This window comes from Zonotrichia albicollis, chromosome 14 (assembly GCF_047830755.1).
Source record: "Zonotrichia albicollis isolate bZonAlb1 chromosome 14, bZonAlb1.hap1, whole genome shotgun sequence".
In the NCBI taxonomy this organism is placed as follows: Eukaryota; Metazoa; Chordata; class Aves; order Passeriformes; family Passerellidae; genus Zonotrichia; species Zonotrichia albicollis.
In genome coordinates, this window is record NC_133832.1 from 3,265,587 (window position 1) to 3,281,867 (window position 16,281).

General features: G+C 58.0%; 1 protein-coding gene across 1 annotated transcript in view; it reads left to right on the plus strand.

Moving 5' to 3' along the window:
- The first annotated feature begins 5,887 nt into the window (after window positions 1-5,887).
- SLC16A2 (solute carrier family 16 member 2) overlaps window positions 5,888-16,281 on the plus strand; it is a 44,586-nt gene continuing 34,192 nt past the window's right edge. Inside the window, exon 1 of the mRNA XM_074551524.1 lies at window positions 5,888-6,368. Within this exon, the coding sequence (XP_074407625.1) occupies window positions 5,903-6,368 (466 nt within the window). The 5' untranslated portion in view covers window positions 5,888-5,902. The remainder of the gene's footprint in view (window positions 6,369-16,281) is intronic.

A 16,281-nucleotide genomic window follows, 5' to 3' on the forward strand; every position in this document is an offset into this window, starting at 1 on the left:
CGGCTGCTGCACCCTCACTCCTGCCGGTGTCCCCAGGGACCTTCCTGAGCAGCGACACTCAGGCTGGACACTTCAGATTCATCCTTGCCTTGGCCAAGCTGTCCTGTCCCTGCGCTGGGGCCACCAGAGGTGTTCTCGTCTCAAGATATGAAGTTAAAGTTTTCCGTGAGCCAAACAGAGCTAGAAGTGCAGGCGGTCAGGGAGAGGATGATGATGGTGCTGTCAGGACAGCACCAGGGAGGGATTTGGGGACTCAGTTTGGACGGGAGGGATGAACAGCCCCTCTGCCATGCCCAGGACAGAGCCGCCCCCTCCCCTCCTGCCCGCAGCCCTCGGTGGTCCCCAGCCCTCTCTCGGAGCAGCTCCGGAGCTCTCGGTGCTGGCAGGAGAGCTCAGCCCGTCACAAAACATCGAGGAGCCAGGAGCAAACCCCAAGGGTGGCACAGCTGCCCCCGCCTCAGTGCCTGGAGCCCCCAGAGCAGCTCCTGCATTGCTGGTGCTCTCAGACACACACACACCCGAGCCTGGGGGGCACAGCAGCGTGCCCGGGGTGCCCCACACAGTTGGGAGGGTGAGGAGAGGGTGCAGACAGCAGCACCCACAGAGCTGAGCGCCTCCAGCACCCCCAGCCAGGGCCAGCCTCAGCCCAGGCTCTTCCCAGCTCTGTGCACAGCACACGTGGGGTTTCACCTGAGTTTTTTCTGGGTGTCAGACCAGCAGTGCCCTCTGCTCCAGCTGCACCAAGGCTTCTCTGCTCCCTGGGCTGCTCCCTGGAGGTGTCTGGGCTGGCTTTGTCCCTTTGTGTGGGACAGGAACCTGCAGAGCTCCTGGCCATGCAGCTCCCAGAGACGCTCCAGGCTCGCCATGAGCCACCTTTGTGCCGTGATCAGATCACCCTCTAAAGTGAAGACCTGATGGGGGATTCACCCTTTCTCAAGGGAATTCATTCCATCACTGGATAAACGATGCAAATGTCAGTTAATAACAGCAAATTAATGAACCATAGGAAAAACTTACCCTGGGGGCACATCCACAAATTTTTTGCCAGTGATTCCCTGAACTCCTCAGAGTTTTGAGCAGTTTGGGGTCAGTGGTGGCTCCCACATCAGTGACAGGCACAACAGGGCCAGGGGAGCTCCCAGCCCCAAACCCCAGCACCCTCCATCCCCACCCCAGCCAGCTCAGCAAGCCAAGGCTGTGCAGCTGGAGTGGGATGCCAGGAGGCTGCTGTGAAAAATGCATGTATTTTATGATTGGCTTTTCGCAAATATTCAAATGAATATTATATGTGTTGTGTTAGAAAGTGATGCTGTATTAATTCTCTTAATAGTGGGTTAAATATAGTTTTAGGTTATAAAAAATGTTAAAATAGAAACTATGCTATGTAGGATACTTTTTTTAAAGAAAGGACTTGCAGCGAGATAGCAGCCACAGGACACCTGAATCTTTCAGAGAAAAAGAATTTATTGCTCTCTTATCAGAAGAAATGAACTTAACACCTCGAAGGTGCTGTCAGGATTCAGAGGAAGAAGTTGAGGATGACCAGACAGAATCCTGTGTTTGAATGGAATTTATGCATCATGTATGAGGTGTAGGAATATGCAACAGGCTGTTTTTAAGGGTTAATCCTCTGTTAATGTGGGTCCTTTTTCGAGCTTGTGCTGCCCAGAAATGGTACCTGGACTGTCTGTAACTCTTTGTCTCTATTGTCTCATATTGTCCTAATTCAAATTGTCCAATTATTATTACTCTAATTACATGACTATTTTTATAACCATTTTATTACTATTAAACTTTTAAAATTTTTAAAAAACAAGCGATTGGCGTTTTTCACAGCTGCCAAAGCTCTTTGTTTCGGGTCGTGGCCCCCCAGCCTGCCCAGGAGGAGGTGCTGGGTGCCGAGGCACACGCTGCTGCCTCCCGCGAGGGCTGAGGTAATCCTGGGTAATTCCTGACTTCCATGGAAATGCCTCCGGGCCGAGATGATTATCGCTGTAATTAGCCTCTCTGATTTTTCTTGGTGTTCTATAAAATATTAATTTACAGCTGGATCCTTGCCGCCTTTGTGTGCCGGCTGGAGCTGTTGCCATCAGCAGAGCAGCTCTGGCACCTCGTGCTGAGGTCCCGTGGGGTTACGTGGGGCAGTGGTTGGGGCTGGTGGGGCTGGGCAGGAACTTCCACTTCCCCACAGGAACGTGCCTTTGGAGCTCCTGTTTCAAAGGGAATATGGAAAACCGGTGAGGCACGCTCAGAAAATTCCCTCCACACCTCTGCAGCTGGTGAGCAGGCAGCTGAGTGGCTGCAGCAGCCCCTTAATAAAACATAGATCCATCCCGGTCCTCTGTTTGGGCCAGAAACAGTGATTTTGCTGTGCTGCATAAAAAATCAGGTAGGGCAGCAGTGTCTGAGCAGCACCATGTTCCCCACCCAGCCTGGAGCCACTGGAGTGCACATGGTTCTGTGATTTCCAGTGCCAAAATGAAGCCAAATGTGGGGTTGGGTGGCACGTGGCTCCCTGAAAACCCACTGCTCACACCAGCACTTCCAAGTTGCCTCATTTTTCAGCCAAACTAAGTAGAATCTACTTCAATCTCACCAAAAAGGTGGAAAATGTCGCCTGTGATATTTTTGATCCCAAACTTTGGGAAGACCAGGCAGAGGAAGGATGTTACAGTGTGCTGGTCCCTGCCTTCTCCTTGGGACAAGCCTTGGGCTCCAGACTCTGCATTCCAGCATCCCTGCCAGGGAGGGAGTTCTGCCACATCCCTAGGGCTGCCCTGAGCTCCTTTTTCCTCTGGCACAGTCTCTGCCAGGCCAGATGCAGCAGCTGTCTTAGCTACAGCTCCAATCTAAAGAAAGGAGCACTGCTAATGACAGGAAGGGGCTGTGCCCAGCATGAGAATGTCTCTGCAGAGAGCTGCTCACCACTAGAGATGTTTGCCCAGAGCTTTTGGCCCTGTAGCAGATGCTGCCAGTGAGGTTTTGTCCTCAGGACAGCCCTACATGTTCCTGATGCCTTGAGAGGCTGCCTAGAGCAGAGTTAAAGGAATAGAGTAGGGATTTATTAAAAGGCCTTCACAGGATCCACCTTGGGCAATGCAACAGCCCTGCCAGGGCTACACCCAAGCTGGATGAGGCTCATGAGTTCTCACACTTTTATCAGTTTTGGTCCATTTCCATGTTGGGGTTAATTGTCCAATTCCAGCTCCAGGTTATGCAGTCCCATCCTCCCAGTTTGCTCTCCTCATTTCTCTGTTGTTTGCACTTTCTGGGCCTGAAGCTGCAGTGGTGTCCTTGGTTTTGGGGCTGGAAAGGGATTGTTTTGTCTGACTGAGCTGTGAGGAGAACTTGCTGACACTTTATATGGAGTTCAGGGTTATGAACTAGTCCAGTACAGAATGTGGGAAATACGAAAGCTGAAACTTCAGGCATCATCCCCCTGTCACTAAAACCAATCCAGGTTACAAAGCCACTGGGGATTTGTGTTCTCCACAAAAGGCCACGTCCCCCCACAGCACTTCCCAAGCTGTTTGCACAGATATTTCCATTCCTCCTCCCTTCTGTGCAAGCAGGCACACACTGAGCAGAGCAGGAGCCAATCCCTCTGGCAGGGCTCTGGCACCAGGGTTGGAGCCAGGCACACGCTGCTCATCAGCTGTGCCATGAGGAGCTCCCTGCCAGCTCTCCAGGGATGCCAGATGTGCATCTGGAGAGCCTGGAGGTGCTGCTGCCATCCCCTGCATCCCTCACCAAGCTGGCAGCTCAGGGCTTCGAGGGAAACCATGTGGCACACACAGAAGGGTGTTTTAGCACGGAGTTCAACCAGGGAAGAGCAGCTTTATCTGGTTTTCCTCAGTGTTTCTTTCATCTTGTGGTTATGAAGCTGCAGAGCCTCTGGGTGGGATGCTCTGTGTTCTTACACAGGCAGAGCTGCTCCTGCCTGGATTTCCCAGAGCTTCCCAGGCTCCATCTCCCTCCTTGATGAAACCTCCATAGTCTCATCCAGCCCAGACTTTTAACCCCACTTTTTCAGCCCCTTCGGTGATTTTACTCCTCAGTCTCACTGCTCCAGTCCAGCCCAGTGATGCCTAGACCAAAAAATTCTCTGTCCAGGCACCATGCAGCCAACATCCAGGGGAGATGCTGCTCCCTGGGGCTTGTGTCTGGCTCGAGGTCCAAGGAGAATTAACCTCCTGTTTCCGCCTCTGAGAGCCTTCTGCAGCTCGAGAGGGAAGAAATCTCCATAACATTGTGTTTTCTATGGCAAAGGGCTCTCCCACCTCTCTCACTGCTGTTTTTAATTCAGCCTTGCTTTGCAGCTGTGGAGAATTAATATTTTGGGGAGCAGCTTCTCTGTCCAGCACCCGGGCCCCCTAATTTCTCGGCTTACAGGGGCTTAACAAAATAAAACCAGCAGGCCAGGAACCTGAGCAGCATTTCTGGTGAGGTGGAAATTAAACTTTAGCTGCTCGTTGTGCCGGCAGAGGGCAGTGGAAGATGCTTCCAAACCTGCCAAGCCTCCCCCGGCCGCGCTGTGGAGATGGGGATCCGGGGAGGAGACTGCATGGGAGAGGAAGGGAAATCAGAATGCAGTTCCTCCAGCAGCGGGGCTGCCCTGAGCGCGGGCAGCCCACCGGCCGCGGGGATTTGGGCTCCTCCATCGGAGGGCAGGCGAGGGAGAGGAGGAGAGCGCGCATCCCTCCCGCCCGGCTCTCGCCATCGCTGCTCAGCGCCGCTGCTCCTCATCCTCTGCCCGGGAGGAAGCGGATGGCGATGGAGCTGGCAGTGATTTGCCGGCGGGAGCAGGCGGGAAGGCCGAGCACAGGTTTTTTCTGGCTGTGGCCGTGTCCCACAGGGGTTCTCCGAGCCCGGCGAGCCGCTCACGTACACAAAACCCTTCCCAAGCCTCAGCCCCTGGCCGGGCGCTGCTCTCCGGCTTCGGGAGAGGCAGGAGATGGTGCGGCCCTGCCGCCGCCTCCCTGCCGGCTCCGCACCCTGCCCTGTAATTAATATCCCTGGAGGTAAAGAAAGAGCAGCGCGAGGTTGGGATGTATTATTTTACTCTGATAGGAATCTGACACTGACACAGCCATTAGGGGAAAGAAAGAATAATAACTCAGACTTGGCATATATGAAAGTGTAAATACCTTCAGCGTGTGAAAAGACAGGCTTTAATATATTGGTGGGTTTGTAATTATTTATTGAAAGAAGGGGAAAGGCAGAGCTTGGTGCAAAACAAGGCAGAGGAGAGGGAACAGCTCCCGAAATCACTGGGTTGGGTGGCCGCGGCTCTTCCTCCCGGAGAAGGCGGCGTGGGGTGACCCGGGGCCCTGGGGACAGCCCCGCAGCCGGGGGGATCTCGGCGGCTCCCCGGCAGAACCCGGGCCGGTGTCACACAAACGCTCCCCGAACTTTTCGGGGTCGGGCACGCCAAAACCCCCCAGAGCCGTCCGGCGTGGAGGGAAAGGCGTCCCCTGGCCGGTGTTTGCCACCTGCTCGGGCGGCTCCGGGGGCTCCGCTGCGGGCCGGAGGGAGCGGTAGCATCCCCGCCGGGCCGGGAGATCGCCCGGGATGTCCCGCAGGGGGGCACCGTGCGGGGCCGGGGGGCGCCGGCGGCTCCCCCATCGCTCCCCACCGCCCCCATCGTTCCCTACCGCTCCCCACCGCTGCCCGGCGCCCCCCAGCCTCCCCGGGCCCCGCGGGGGCGGCGCTGGCGGGGGCCCGCCCCGGGCCGGGCCCGCCGCAGGATGCGGCGCTGGCGGGGGCGGGCGGCGCTCGGCGGGCGATGCGGGGCCGCGGCCGGGCCCGGGGCCGCCTTTGAGCGCCGCGGGGGGACGGGAGGGGGGCGCGGGCGGGCGGGCGGCCCCCGCCGCAGGTAGGGACGCGGGGGCCGAGCGGCGCGATGGAGGAGGAGGAGGAGGATGGAGGCGGCGGAGGGGAGGCGGGGAGTGAGGCTGCGGCAGGAGGGGGCGGGCGGGGGGGCCGGCCGGGGGGGGCGGCGGGCATGTGGGACCGGCTGCGGGGCAGTCGGGCGGCGGGCGGCGGCCGGAGCGCGGCCGCGATGGCGCAACGCGACGAGAAGGTGCCGGCGGCGGCGGCGGGCGAGAGCGAGCCCGGGGCCGGGGCCGGGGCTGGGGCCGGGGATGGGGCCGGAGCCGGGGCCGGGGCCGCGGCTGAGCGGGGACAGAGCGGGGCCGCCGCGCCCTTCCAGCCCCCCGAGGGCGGCTTCGGCTGGGTGGTGGTCTTCGCCGCCGCCTGGTGCAACGGCTCCATCTTCGGCATCCACAACTCCTTCGGGATCCTCTACATGATGCTGCAGAGCGACCTGGGCGAAGGGGAGAAGGATCCGGCGCTAGAGTTTAAAACAGGTATGGGCTCCGTGGCCCCTTCCCGGCCGGGCAGTGCGGGCGGGGGTGCCCGAGCGGAGCGGGGATGCCCCAGCGGAGCGGGGAAAGGTGCGGCGGCGCGGCCGGAGCTGGAAGCTCCTTCTCGGCTGTGTGGAACCTCGATTGCTCCCTGCCCCCTCTATCCTCGTAGCCGTGGCTATATTTATCTCCCACAGCATCATGTGTTTCTAAGCTCCGATGTACTCAATTAAAAGTAATTCGGCTGAAAACACGCCCTTAGCTTGTCCTGCCGGTGTGTCTTGGGGTAAAGCGGAGCAGCGCTGGTGAATCAGCTGCTGGGTGTGAGCCACCCCCTCTAGTTTTCTTTATTATTGTTCCATTTTTATGGGTTTTTCAAGCCGCCTTGTTGGCCGGGGTGGCTGCAGGAGAGCATCTGCCCGGCTGCCGCGCTCCCCCGAGCCGTGTCCATTCGGTGTCACGGCCGGCACCGGGCAGGGCTGGCAGCGCCACCTGCGCGGTCACTCCGAGGGCAGCGCGGGGGCTCCAGCTCTGCACATTTCTGAAAAGCAGCATCCATGGGCTGCACCCTGCTGGGTGTTTTGGTAGGACCGACAGGCCCGGCCAGGGTGCAGATTGCGTAGGGTTAATATGCAGTAAAGGGATGTTCTTTGCTGCCAAGACCCTGCTGTTGAAGTAGACTTGGCAGAGGGACACCAGCCTGCCGGCGTGGTGGTCCCAGCTGGACACTGATGTTGGGAGGCCCAGCCTTGTCCCAGGTCCTGCTGTCCCCTTGGATGATCACATCCATCCTTGTGATGGACACGCGTGGCCCTCCTCGCCCTCATCTCCAGGTGGGGACGGGCACTTGGTGCTGGGGGGACCTGCCTGTGGTGCTGCCCTGGCCCTGGGTGGGACAGCAGCCAGGAGCGTGCTGGGGAGCGCTGGGTGCCAGGGCTGTGTGGGGACCTCAGAGCCCGTTTGGGACCAGCGCTGCCCGCGCTCCCTCCCTGGGCTGGCGCACGGCCGGCGAGCGCGGCGGGGAGCGCGCCAGGATGAAATTCATTACAGGATCCACCACATGTAGAATCCCAAATTAACTCCGTGATACTCTTACCAGGGAAACGATGGGACCGTGTAATTACGGGCACTAACGGAGTGCCACAGCGAGCTGCGGACGTGTGGCCAGCTGTAATTAGGGTGATTGATGGGCTGGGAGTGTGTGTGTGTGTTGTGTGTGTGTGCATGTGATGCCCAGGAAGCTCATAGTGTAGCTCTGTGTTTCCTGCTGCCTGTGATTGTATCTAGAAAGCCCAAGGCAGGGCTCTAGAGGTAGAAGCGGTAACAAAAGAAATTAAATACTGCAAGTTCTGGTGGTTTAAAGGCTCTGTGCCCAAGACAGAGGTTGTAGGAGTCAGCATCTGCCTCTTGCCCCTGCCATCTATTTATTTAAGGCTATGACCGCACAGAGGCCTCGAAACAGAAAGGCGTGTGGGTGTGCGAGGTGAACCCAGGCTGGGTAATTAAATTGCCTGGCTGACGAATATCTGCATTTGGTCTGGGTGCTTAATGAAGAGGCCATTAATGACTGAGGTCGTGGTGGTGCCGTGTTGGATCCATGTGCGGCACCTCCGGGGCTGCAGCTGCTGGGGCTGAGGGCAGCGGGGTGCAGCCCGGAGCCCCCTCCAGCCCTTCCTCCCTCGCTCCCACCCCTCCCCGCTCTGCATTGCATAATTTCCCCGCGGCGCTCGTTTGCGTGCAAACATAATCAGGAAAATATCGTAGCTCCTTTCCAAGCGCTAAGTGATGTGGCCTTCCTGAAAAGACCGGTGCTGTCTGTTTGTCCTGCAGCGTCACTCTGGGCCCGCCAGCTGCAGGCAGCAGCCGGACCCCAGGGCGCCCCTCATCCCCATCCAACAGGGAGCAGGTTGGGAGGATGAGGATCCACTCCCTGCTCCAGCAGCACATCCAGTATGGCTGTGGGCACGGCTCAGCCTTTTGTCTGTGCTCTCAAACCTCCTCCAGCTCTCAGGGAGGTGGGTTTTTATCAAACAGGGGGTTTGGAGGCAAAATGGGGAGAAATGCTGTCAGCTGGTCAGGCATCCCTTTAAAAATAGGGTTCTGTTTATGCTGAACGGGTGCTAGTCGGCACTAAACAATAGCCGCCCCGGCTATAATTATCAAGGTTTATTTCTTGTTTGCATTGGTCACGTTTTCTCGCGTTTGATCTTGAGAAACGCAGGATCCGTGGAGTTCAGGTCTGGGGTCAGGCTTTGAAAACAAACCCCGTGGCAGCAATGCATCGAATGCATAGGCTGCTGTCTTTAAAGAAATATACTGTGCTGCCTATGTCAACAAGCACGGCGGGCTGGGGCGGGCGGTGCTGCGCCCACCGCGTGCCCCTGCCCGCGGGACGCCAGAGGGGCCTCGGCGAGGCGAGAGCTCTGTGCTCTGCCTTTGTTTTCTTGAGGGGGGAGCGGAGGAATGCTGGGACCGGAATAAAATAAATAATATACGTGTGAGCACTCGGCCAGGGGAAAAAAAATGCAGCTTTGCTGGAGAGGTGTTGAGTGATGCTTGAGGGTGTTTGTGGGAGAGGAGCGAGCGGTGACGTTTGCCTCCGGTTGTACCGGGCTGGTTCCGGCGCTGAGGGATCCACGGATCTGTGGCTATCCCAGTGCTGGTCCCACAGTGGGGGCTGACACTGAGCCAAGGGCCAGAGGAGACAGCCCAGCACCCTCATCTTCCTCAGCTCCAGAGTGGCAGCACAGTCCTGGTGAGCATTGGCTGGGTGTGAACCATCTAACCATCTCACCTCAGTGTTTGCCTCTGCTGGGATGTGCCACAGCCCTGGAAAGGGGACCACAAAGTGACCTTGTCCCTGAGCAGGACTGTACCCCAGCCAAGGAGCCACCTGAAGGTCTCAGAGGGAGCTCCAGCTACCTGGGCAGAGCCAGGAGAGGGACATTTTTTGGTGCATCTTGTTCCTTCAAGCACATTCTTGGTTCTTCTTATTCCTCCAAGCACATCCTTGGTGCTTCTCATTCCTCCAAACACATCCTTGGTGCATCTTGTTCCTCCAAGCACATCTTTGTGCCATACCCGAGGTCTGGAAAGCCCCAGTGGATCAGCCTGCAGAGGCACACAGATTTTGTTTTTTTTTAAAAAAAGGTATATTTGTCTTTTTCTTCTCCCCTCCTCTGCTTTGTGTCAATATCCCAGGTATAGATTAACTCTCTTCGCTTAATATTTAATGTTTTGGGGCCTGGAAATGGAAAGCTTTTGGAGAGAAGGCCTGAGGAGCTGGTTGGGTTTGGCTGCAGCTGCTCTGAGTGAATCTCTGTGTCCATCAGCATCCTCTGATCTGTGTGCAAGAACTTGGGGAACAGCTTCCCCCCTGTAGCCCAGTTCCAGACAGGGAGCAGGGGCTGCTGGAGCTCCCTGTGCTTAGGGAGGCTGGAATGGAGAATGGACCACAGCCCCTGAGTGACCAGATCCTGAGGCAGGGCTGATATCACCTTTATTCCTGAATCCCCCTCTCTTTTGCTGGGGAATTTCTCTGTGCTGGTTTCACATCCTTAGGACAGGTGAGCACAGGTGGAAAAGGCCATTTTTACTCCAGCGTTGTAATGAAGGCTTGGTAAGAAAGAACAAGGCAGGGTTTTTATTTGAGAAAATAAAGCATTTCAGTGCTAACAGTCATATGAAAGAGGGGGAGGAGAAGCCCTGCACTCCTCTCTGGGCTGAAGGAGATTCTGTAGGTGGGTGAGTGTGGCTGGAGCTTTTGGAGCTGGGAAGAGAAATCCCAATGTAAGAAATCCCAATGTAAGAAATCCCAATTCTGTAAATCACAGAGTGCTATGGAAGAGACTTTAAACATCACCACATTTTAACCCCTGCCATAACAGGGACACCTCCCACTGTCCCAGGCTGCTCCAGCCCCAGTGTCCAGCCTGGCCTTGGGCACTGCCAGGGATCCAGGGGCAGCCCCAGCTGCTCTGGGCACCCTGTGCCAGGGCCTGCCCACCCTCACAGGGAACAATTCCCAATTCCCAATATCCCATCCAGCCCTGCCCTCTGGCAGTGGGAGCCATTCCCTGGGTCCTGTCCCTGTCCAGCTCCCTTGAAGCCCCTTTAGAGAAGGGAGAATCTCCTCCCTCAAGCTGTTGGCCACGTTGCTTTGATTGCAAGAGGTAGTCCTTGGAAATTATCCCATCTAAATTGGGATGATGAGGACATTGTCCATTGCTGGCCTTTTGCAGGCTCCCATCTCCTGAAGGGGACACTGTGGTTGTCACCTTCTTACCCAAATCTGCAGGATCTGGAGCTGTTAGCAATTACCAGGGTGCTGTTCTGGCCCCATTTCTCAGCTTTATTGGCCAAGGGTGCTGTGGAGCTCAGCATTCCTGTGGCCTTTCCCGTGTCCATCCGTGTTCCCAACCCTCCTCTCACCCCACAGAGGGATGCACTGACATGAGCAATATTTATGTAGCCCAGATGGGGATGTAAATCCAGCAAAAAGAGATAAAAAAGACGTTTTTATTACCTTGCCCTGCAAGCTGGGGAGTACAAAGGGCAGCACAGATTTACTGGGGGTTTCCCATGGTGGGATGCCAGCACCAGGCTCTGCCCCAGCCTCTGTTTTGGGAGCTGGAGTTTGTGACTGCAGGGAAGCAGGGGGGAGTTTTGGAGGAACTGGGGTTTTGCCTGAGCTGATTGCAAGGTGCTGTGTGAGATAAAGCAGCCTGAAAAGCAAACAAAGCCCAGTCATGTTGTTAAACCTGGTTCTTGGGGCTGTCGGGAGCGATTAAGGTTATTAGGAGGCCGGAGTGCTGTTTCTAAGGGAGGTTCTTGTTTTTCAAGACTGCAGGGGCCCTCTCAGCCAGCACATTTGCCATTTTAGTGGTTTTTAATTTACTTTTAAGTGTCCTCCACCAGGCAGCCAAGAAGATGTGAGGCTGTGTTTCCTGGTGGCCATTGTCCCCGAGTGGTGGCAGCTGCTGTGACCTGGCTGTGGCCTGTGGAGAAGTGGGACATGGAGCTGTGCAGTTGGCTTGGAGGGTTTTGGTCCTTTTAGTTGCAACTAGATGAGCAAAACCACCTCCACTTTGTGGGGTTTGGATCATAGCTTAAATTTTGAAGGTGCTGAGTTGCAAATCTATCACTGAGACAGGGCTGGGAGGGGGAGGAAGATGAGGAGGAGGAGGAGGGATTGGAGGGTGAAGGGGTTGGTGCTGCAGATCACAGGGCTGGGATGGATGTGGTGGCACCAAGTGACAGTGGAGTGTGATGCAGAGCAAGGCAAAGGAACCACTTAATTTCCTTTTTTGGGGAGAAACCCACAAGTTTGACAAGTCACCCTTTAATTTCCTCAAAACCCCTCAGCAGCTGGAAGCTGCCCATCAGCTGGGATGGTTCTCATCCATCTTAAACCAGACCTAACCAAACCCCAGAGCTGGGAGGCACCACTGACCTCTCTGGCAGTGCCCAGGGGCTGGCTGGGCATGGCTCAGGTGGGCATTGTCACCTGCCCTGGTGACAGCCCCTCTGGCTCTCTCCCTGCTTATCCAGAGTCTCCAGACACGTCTGTTCCCAGGGATTATCCCACTCACGAGGCTGCACTGTCAATCACCCCATCCCACCAGTATCAGTCTTCCAAAAGGTCTGGTGGTGTGATGGGGACCACCAGGATCAGTGGATGTGGAGCTGAATTCCCTGCAGGGCAGTTTGGGGAAAGGGGAATCACCTGGGGTTGGGGAAGGAGAAATCACCTGGGTTTAGGGAAGGAGGAATTACCTGGATTTGGGGAAGGAGGAATCACCTGGGTTTGGGGAAGGAGGAATCACCTGGATTTGGGAAAAGGAGGAATCACCTGGGTTTGGGGAAGGAGAAATCACCTGGGTTTAGGGAAGGAGGAATCAGTTGGGTTTGGGGAAGGAGGAATCACCTGGGTTTGGGGAAGGAGAAATCACCTGGATTTGGGAAAAGGAGGAATCACCTGGGTTTCAGCTCCCAGGGCTGATTTTTGCTCCCCATGGTGTGCACAGGGGAAATTCCCTGAGGGGCAGCAATCAAACCCTGCTCCTCCGTGCAGACAGGGAAGTGACCCCGGTGGGATGGTGGCACTGCTGCTGTGCCTGGCAGCATTTGGCACCACCTGGACATGAGCCCAGAGCAGCTTTTTGCTGTTTTATCCCAGTCACTCCTGGGGACCTCAGCCATTGTGGCACATGCCATGGCCAGATGAGGTGACACGTGGCTGTTGGGGACATCAGCAGTGTTTGAGTTGATGCCACAGGCACTTCCAAAGCCGTGCCCCCTCTCTGGAATCAAATCTACCCTGGCTGCACAATCAGGGAATAATTTGGAAAAGGCCTCTAAAAGTCCAATCCCATTGGTGTTCTGCCCACTGCTGGCTGCTGTCTGGCTGCCATAGGGAATTTTCTGGCACGTCCCCAAACACCTCGTTCTCTCCCACTCACTCTTTTTGGAATGATCACCCTTCAGGGGCTTCTTATGAGAGGGTCAGAGCACGGAGGAGGAGCCAGAATTTCCCAGCGGAGACAGAGGCCACGCACCCACACTTTGCAGCCGCTGTTTTCCCTGAGGAATCACTTTTCCCTGGATCTCCACAACCTCGAGCCTGTGCATCCCATGGCATCACCATGGCAGCGGGCAGCAGGAGGAATGGACTCCAGTCCAGCACATGTGCCAACGTGCTGCGCAGGGATGTGTTGGGTTTTCCCTTCCTCTTCCTCGAAAGATTGATTATTCCGCTATTGCCAGGGAAGGAGATGCTGCCCTTTGGCGTGCAGCCCTGCGGACAAAGGGCTGGTGGGGAGGCGTGTGCCAGGCCGGCCGTGCCCGGGGGCCGTGTCCGTCTGTCCCGCCGGGCGGTGCCGTGCCCGGAGCGCTCGCTTCTGCCCTGGGGCGCATCCAGCCCGAGACAGTTGGGGCGGTTGCAAAACCCACATGACGTGCGCTGGGAATTGCTGCAACACGCTCGCAGGCCGAGCCATCCCAGCCTCTCCCGGCACCTCGCACAACAGGTCCTGCCAGCTCCCGGCCGCGGCGCTGCCCGCACACCCTGCCCTGCACACCCTGCCCAGCCCTGCACACCCAGCCCTGCACACCCTGCCCGCACACCCTGCCCTGCCCACCCTGCCCTGCCCGCACACCCTGCCCTGCACACCCTGCCCTGCCCACCCTGCCCTGCACACCCTGCCCTGCACACCCTGCCCGCACACCCTGCCCTGCACACCCTGCCCTGCACACCCTGCCCAGCCCTGCCCACCCTGCCCTGCACACCCTGCCCTGCACACCCTGCCCGCACACCCTGCCCTGCACACCCTGCCCTGCACACCCTGCCCGCACACCCTGCCCTGCCCTGCCCACACACCCTGCCCTGCCCGCACACCCTGCCCTGCACACCCTGCCCTGTACACCCTGCCCTGCCCTGCACACCCTGCCCTGCACACCCTGCCCTGCACACCCTGCCCGCACACCCTGCCCTGCCCTGCCCACACACCCTGTCCTGCCCGCACACCCTGCCCTGTCCACCCTGCCCTGCACACCCTGCCCTGCCCCGCACACCCTGCCCGCACACCCTGCCCCGCACACCCTGCCCTGCCCGCACACCCTGCCCTGCACACCCTGCCCTGCACACCCTGCCCTGCCCGCACACCCTGCCCGCACACCCTGCCCTGCACATCCTGCCCTGAACACCCTGCCCTGCACACCCTGCCCGCACACCCTGCCCTGCACACCCTGCCCTGCACACCCTGCCCTGCACACCCTGCCCGCACACCCTGCCCAGCCCTGCACACCCTGCCCTGCACACCCTGCCCGCACACCCTGCCCTGCACACCCTGCCCTGCACACCCTGCCCGCACACCCTGCCCTGCCCGCACACCCTGCCCTGCACACCCTGTCCTGCCCGCACACCCTGCCCTGCCCTGCCCACCCTGCCCCGCACACCCTGCCCTGCCCACCCTGCCCTGCACACCCTGCCCTGCACACCCTGCCCGCACACCCTGCCCTGCCCGCACACCCTGCCCCGCACACCCTGCCCTGCCCACCCTGCCCTGCCCACCCTGCCCCGCACACCCTGCCCTGCCCACCCTGCCCTGCACACCCTGCCCTGCACACCCTGCCCGCACACCCTGCCCTGCCCGCACACCCTGCCCGCACACCCTGCCCTGTCCGCACGCCCTGCCCTGCCCGCACACCCTGCCCTGCACACCCTGCCCTGCCCGCACACCCTGCCCTGCCCGCACACCCAGCCCTGCACACCCTGCCCTGCACACCCTGCCCTGCACACCCTGCCCTGCCCGCACACCCAGCCCTGCACACCCTGCCCTGCCTGCCCACCCTGCCCGCACACCCTGCCCTGCACACCCTGCCCTGCCCGCACACCCTGCCCTGCCCGCACACCCTGCCCGCACACCCTGCCCTGCCCGCACACCCTGCCCTGCACACCCTGCCCTGCACACCCTGCCCTGCCCGCACACCCTGCCCGCACACCCTGCCCTGCACACCCTGTCCTGCCCGCACACCCTGCCCGCACACCCTGCCCTGCCCACCCTGCCCGCACACCCTGCCCTGCCCTGCACACCCTGCCTTGCCCGCACACCCTGCCCTGCCCACACACCCTGCCCGCACACCCTGCCCTGCACACCCTGCCCGCACACCCTGTCCTGCCCTGCACACCCAGCCCTGCCCGCCCTGCGGCCGCTGCCCCGGCTCCCTCTCCCTGCAGCTCATTGCAGCCCCGAGACACGGGAAAAGTCTCTTCTTCAGTTCAGACTGTTAGCGCTGAAATGCTGTATTTTGTCAAAAAACCCCGCCTTGTTCTTTCTTACCAAGCCTTCATTACAACGCTGGAGTAAAAATGGCCTTTTCCACCTGTGCTCACCTGTCTTAAGGATGTGAAACCAGCACAAAGAAATTCCCCAGTAAAAGAGATGGGGATTCAGGAATAAAGGTGACATCAGCCCTGCCTCAGGATCTGGTCACTCAGGGGCTGTGGTCCATTCTCCATTCCAGCCTCCCTAAGCACAGGGAGCTCCAGCAGCCCCTGCTCCCTGTCTGTTTCAGCTCGTGTGTTCGAAGGATGAGTCGAAGTTCTTCAGTTTTTGGTCTCAGAGTTGTTTATTGTATCTTATATATAAAAATTTTTTCTCTTGTCCAGCCAAGATCCATCCAGCAGTACACACAGCAGCACTGACTGCCCCCAGGGCGGTGTTACCTCTTTATACTACATACAAAATATTTACAATTACTTTCCAATACCTTTCACCTATGTTAGACAGTGAGCTTCTATTCCAAACCAATCCTAAAGTGCCGCCATCACAGCAGAAGATGGAGGTAGAGAAGAAGAAGGAGAAAGGCTGGACATGCCCAAGTCCCTCTATCTTGTCCCCAAAACCCCTATTCTAAAAACCCCAAAATCTACTTTTTCACCCAATGATGATTTTATTATTACACTATTTAAACTTCTGTGGCTTTCAGGTCTTCATACAAAGTTGGTAATTTGCTCCATGGGTCATAATCAAACCCACAGGTGTTCTGGGCTGTGTGCCAGGGTCTCTGAGCCCCTCTGGACACCCAGAGGGATGTGCTGAGTTCTGACATCCCTGGGTACAGCCCGGGGCAGGGTGGCACTGCCCTGCATTCCACCCGCATTTGGTGCATTTTTCCCCCACCCTGACCCTTCTAGGTGCAGATCCCCGAGAAATTACCTGGTGCTGGAACTTGCCCCGTGTCCCCAGCACATCCTTCGAGAACTGGAGCGGGGTGAAACACGGGGAAAAACCTCGGGAAGAGCTGCCCAGTTGTCAGAACCCAGGACATCCCTCTGCTGTCCAGGATGGCCAGGACCCTGCCAGGGGGCTCAGAGGCCCTGGCACAGAGCCCAAAACACCTGTGGGTTTGATTA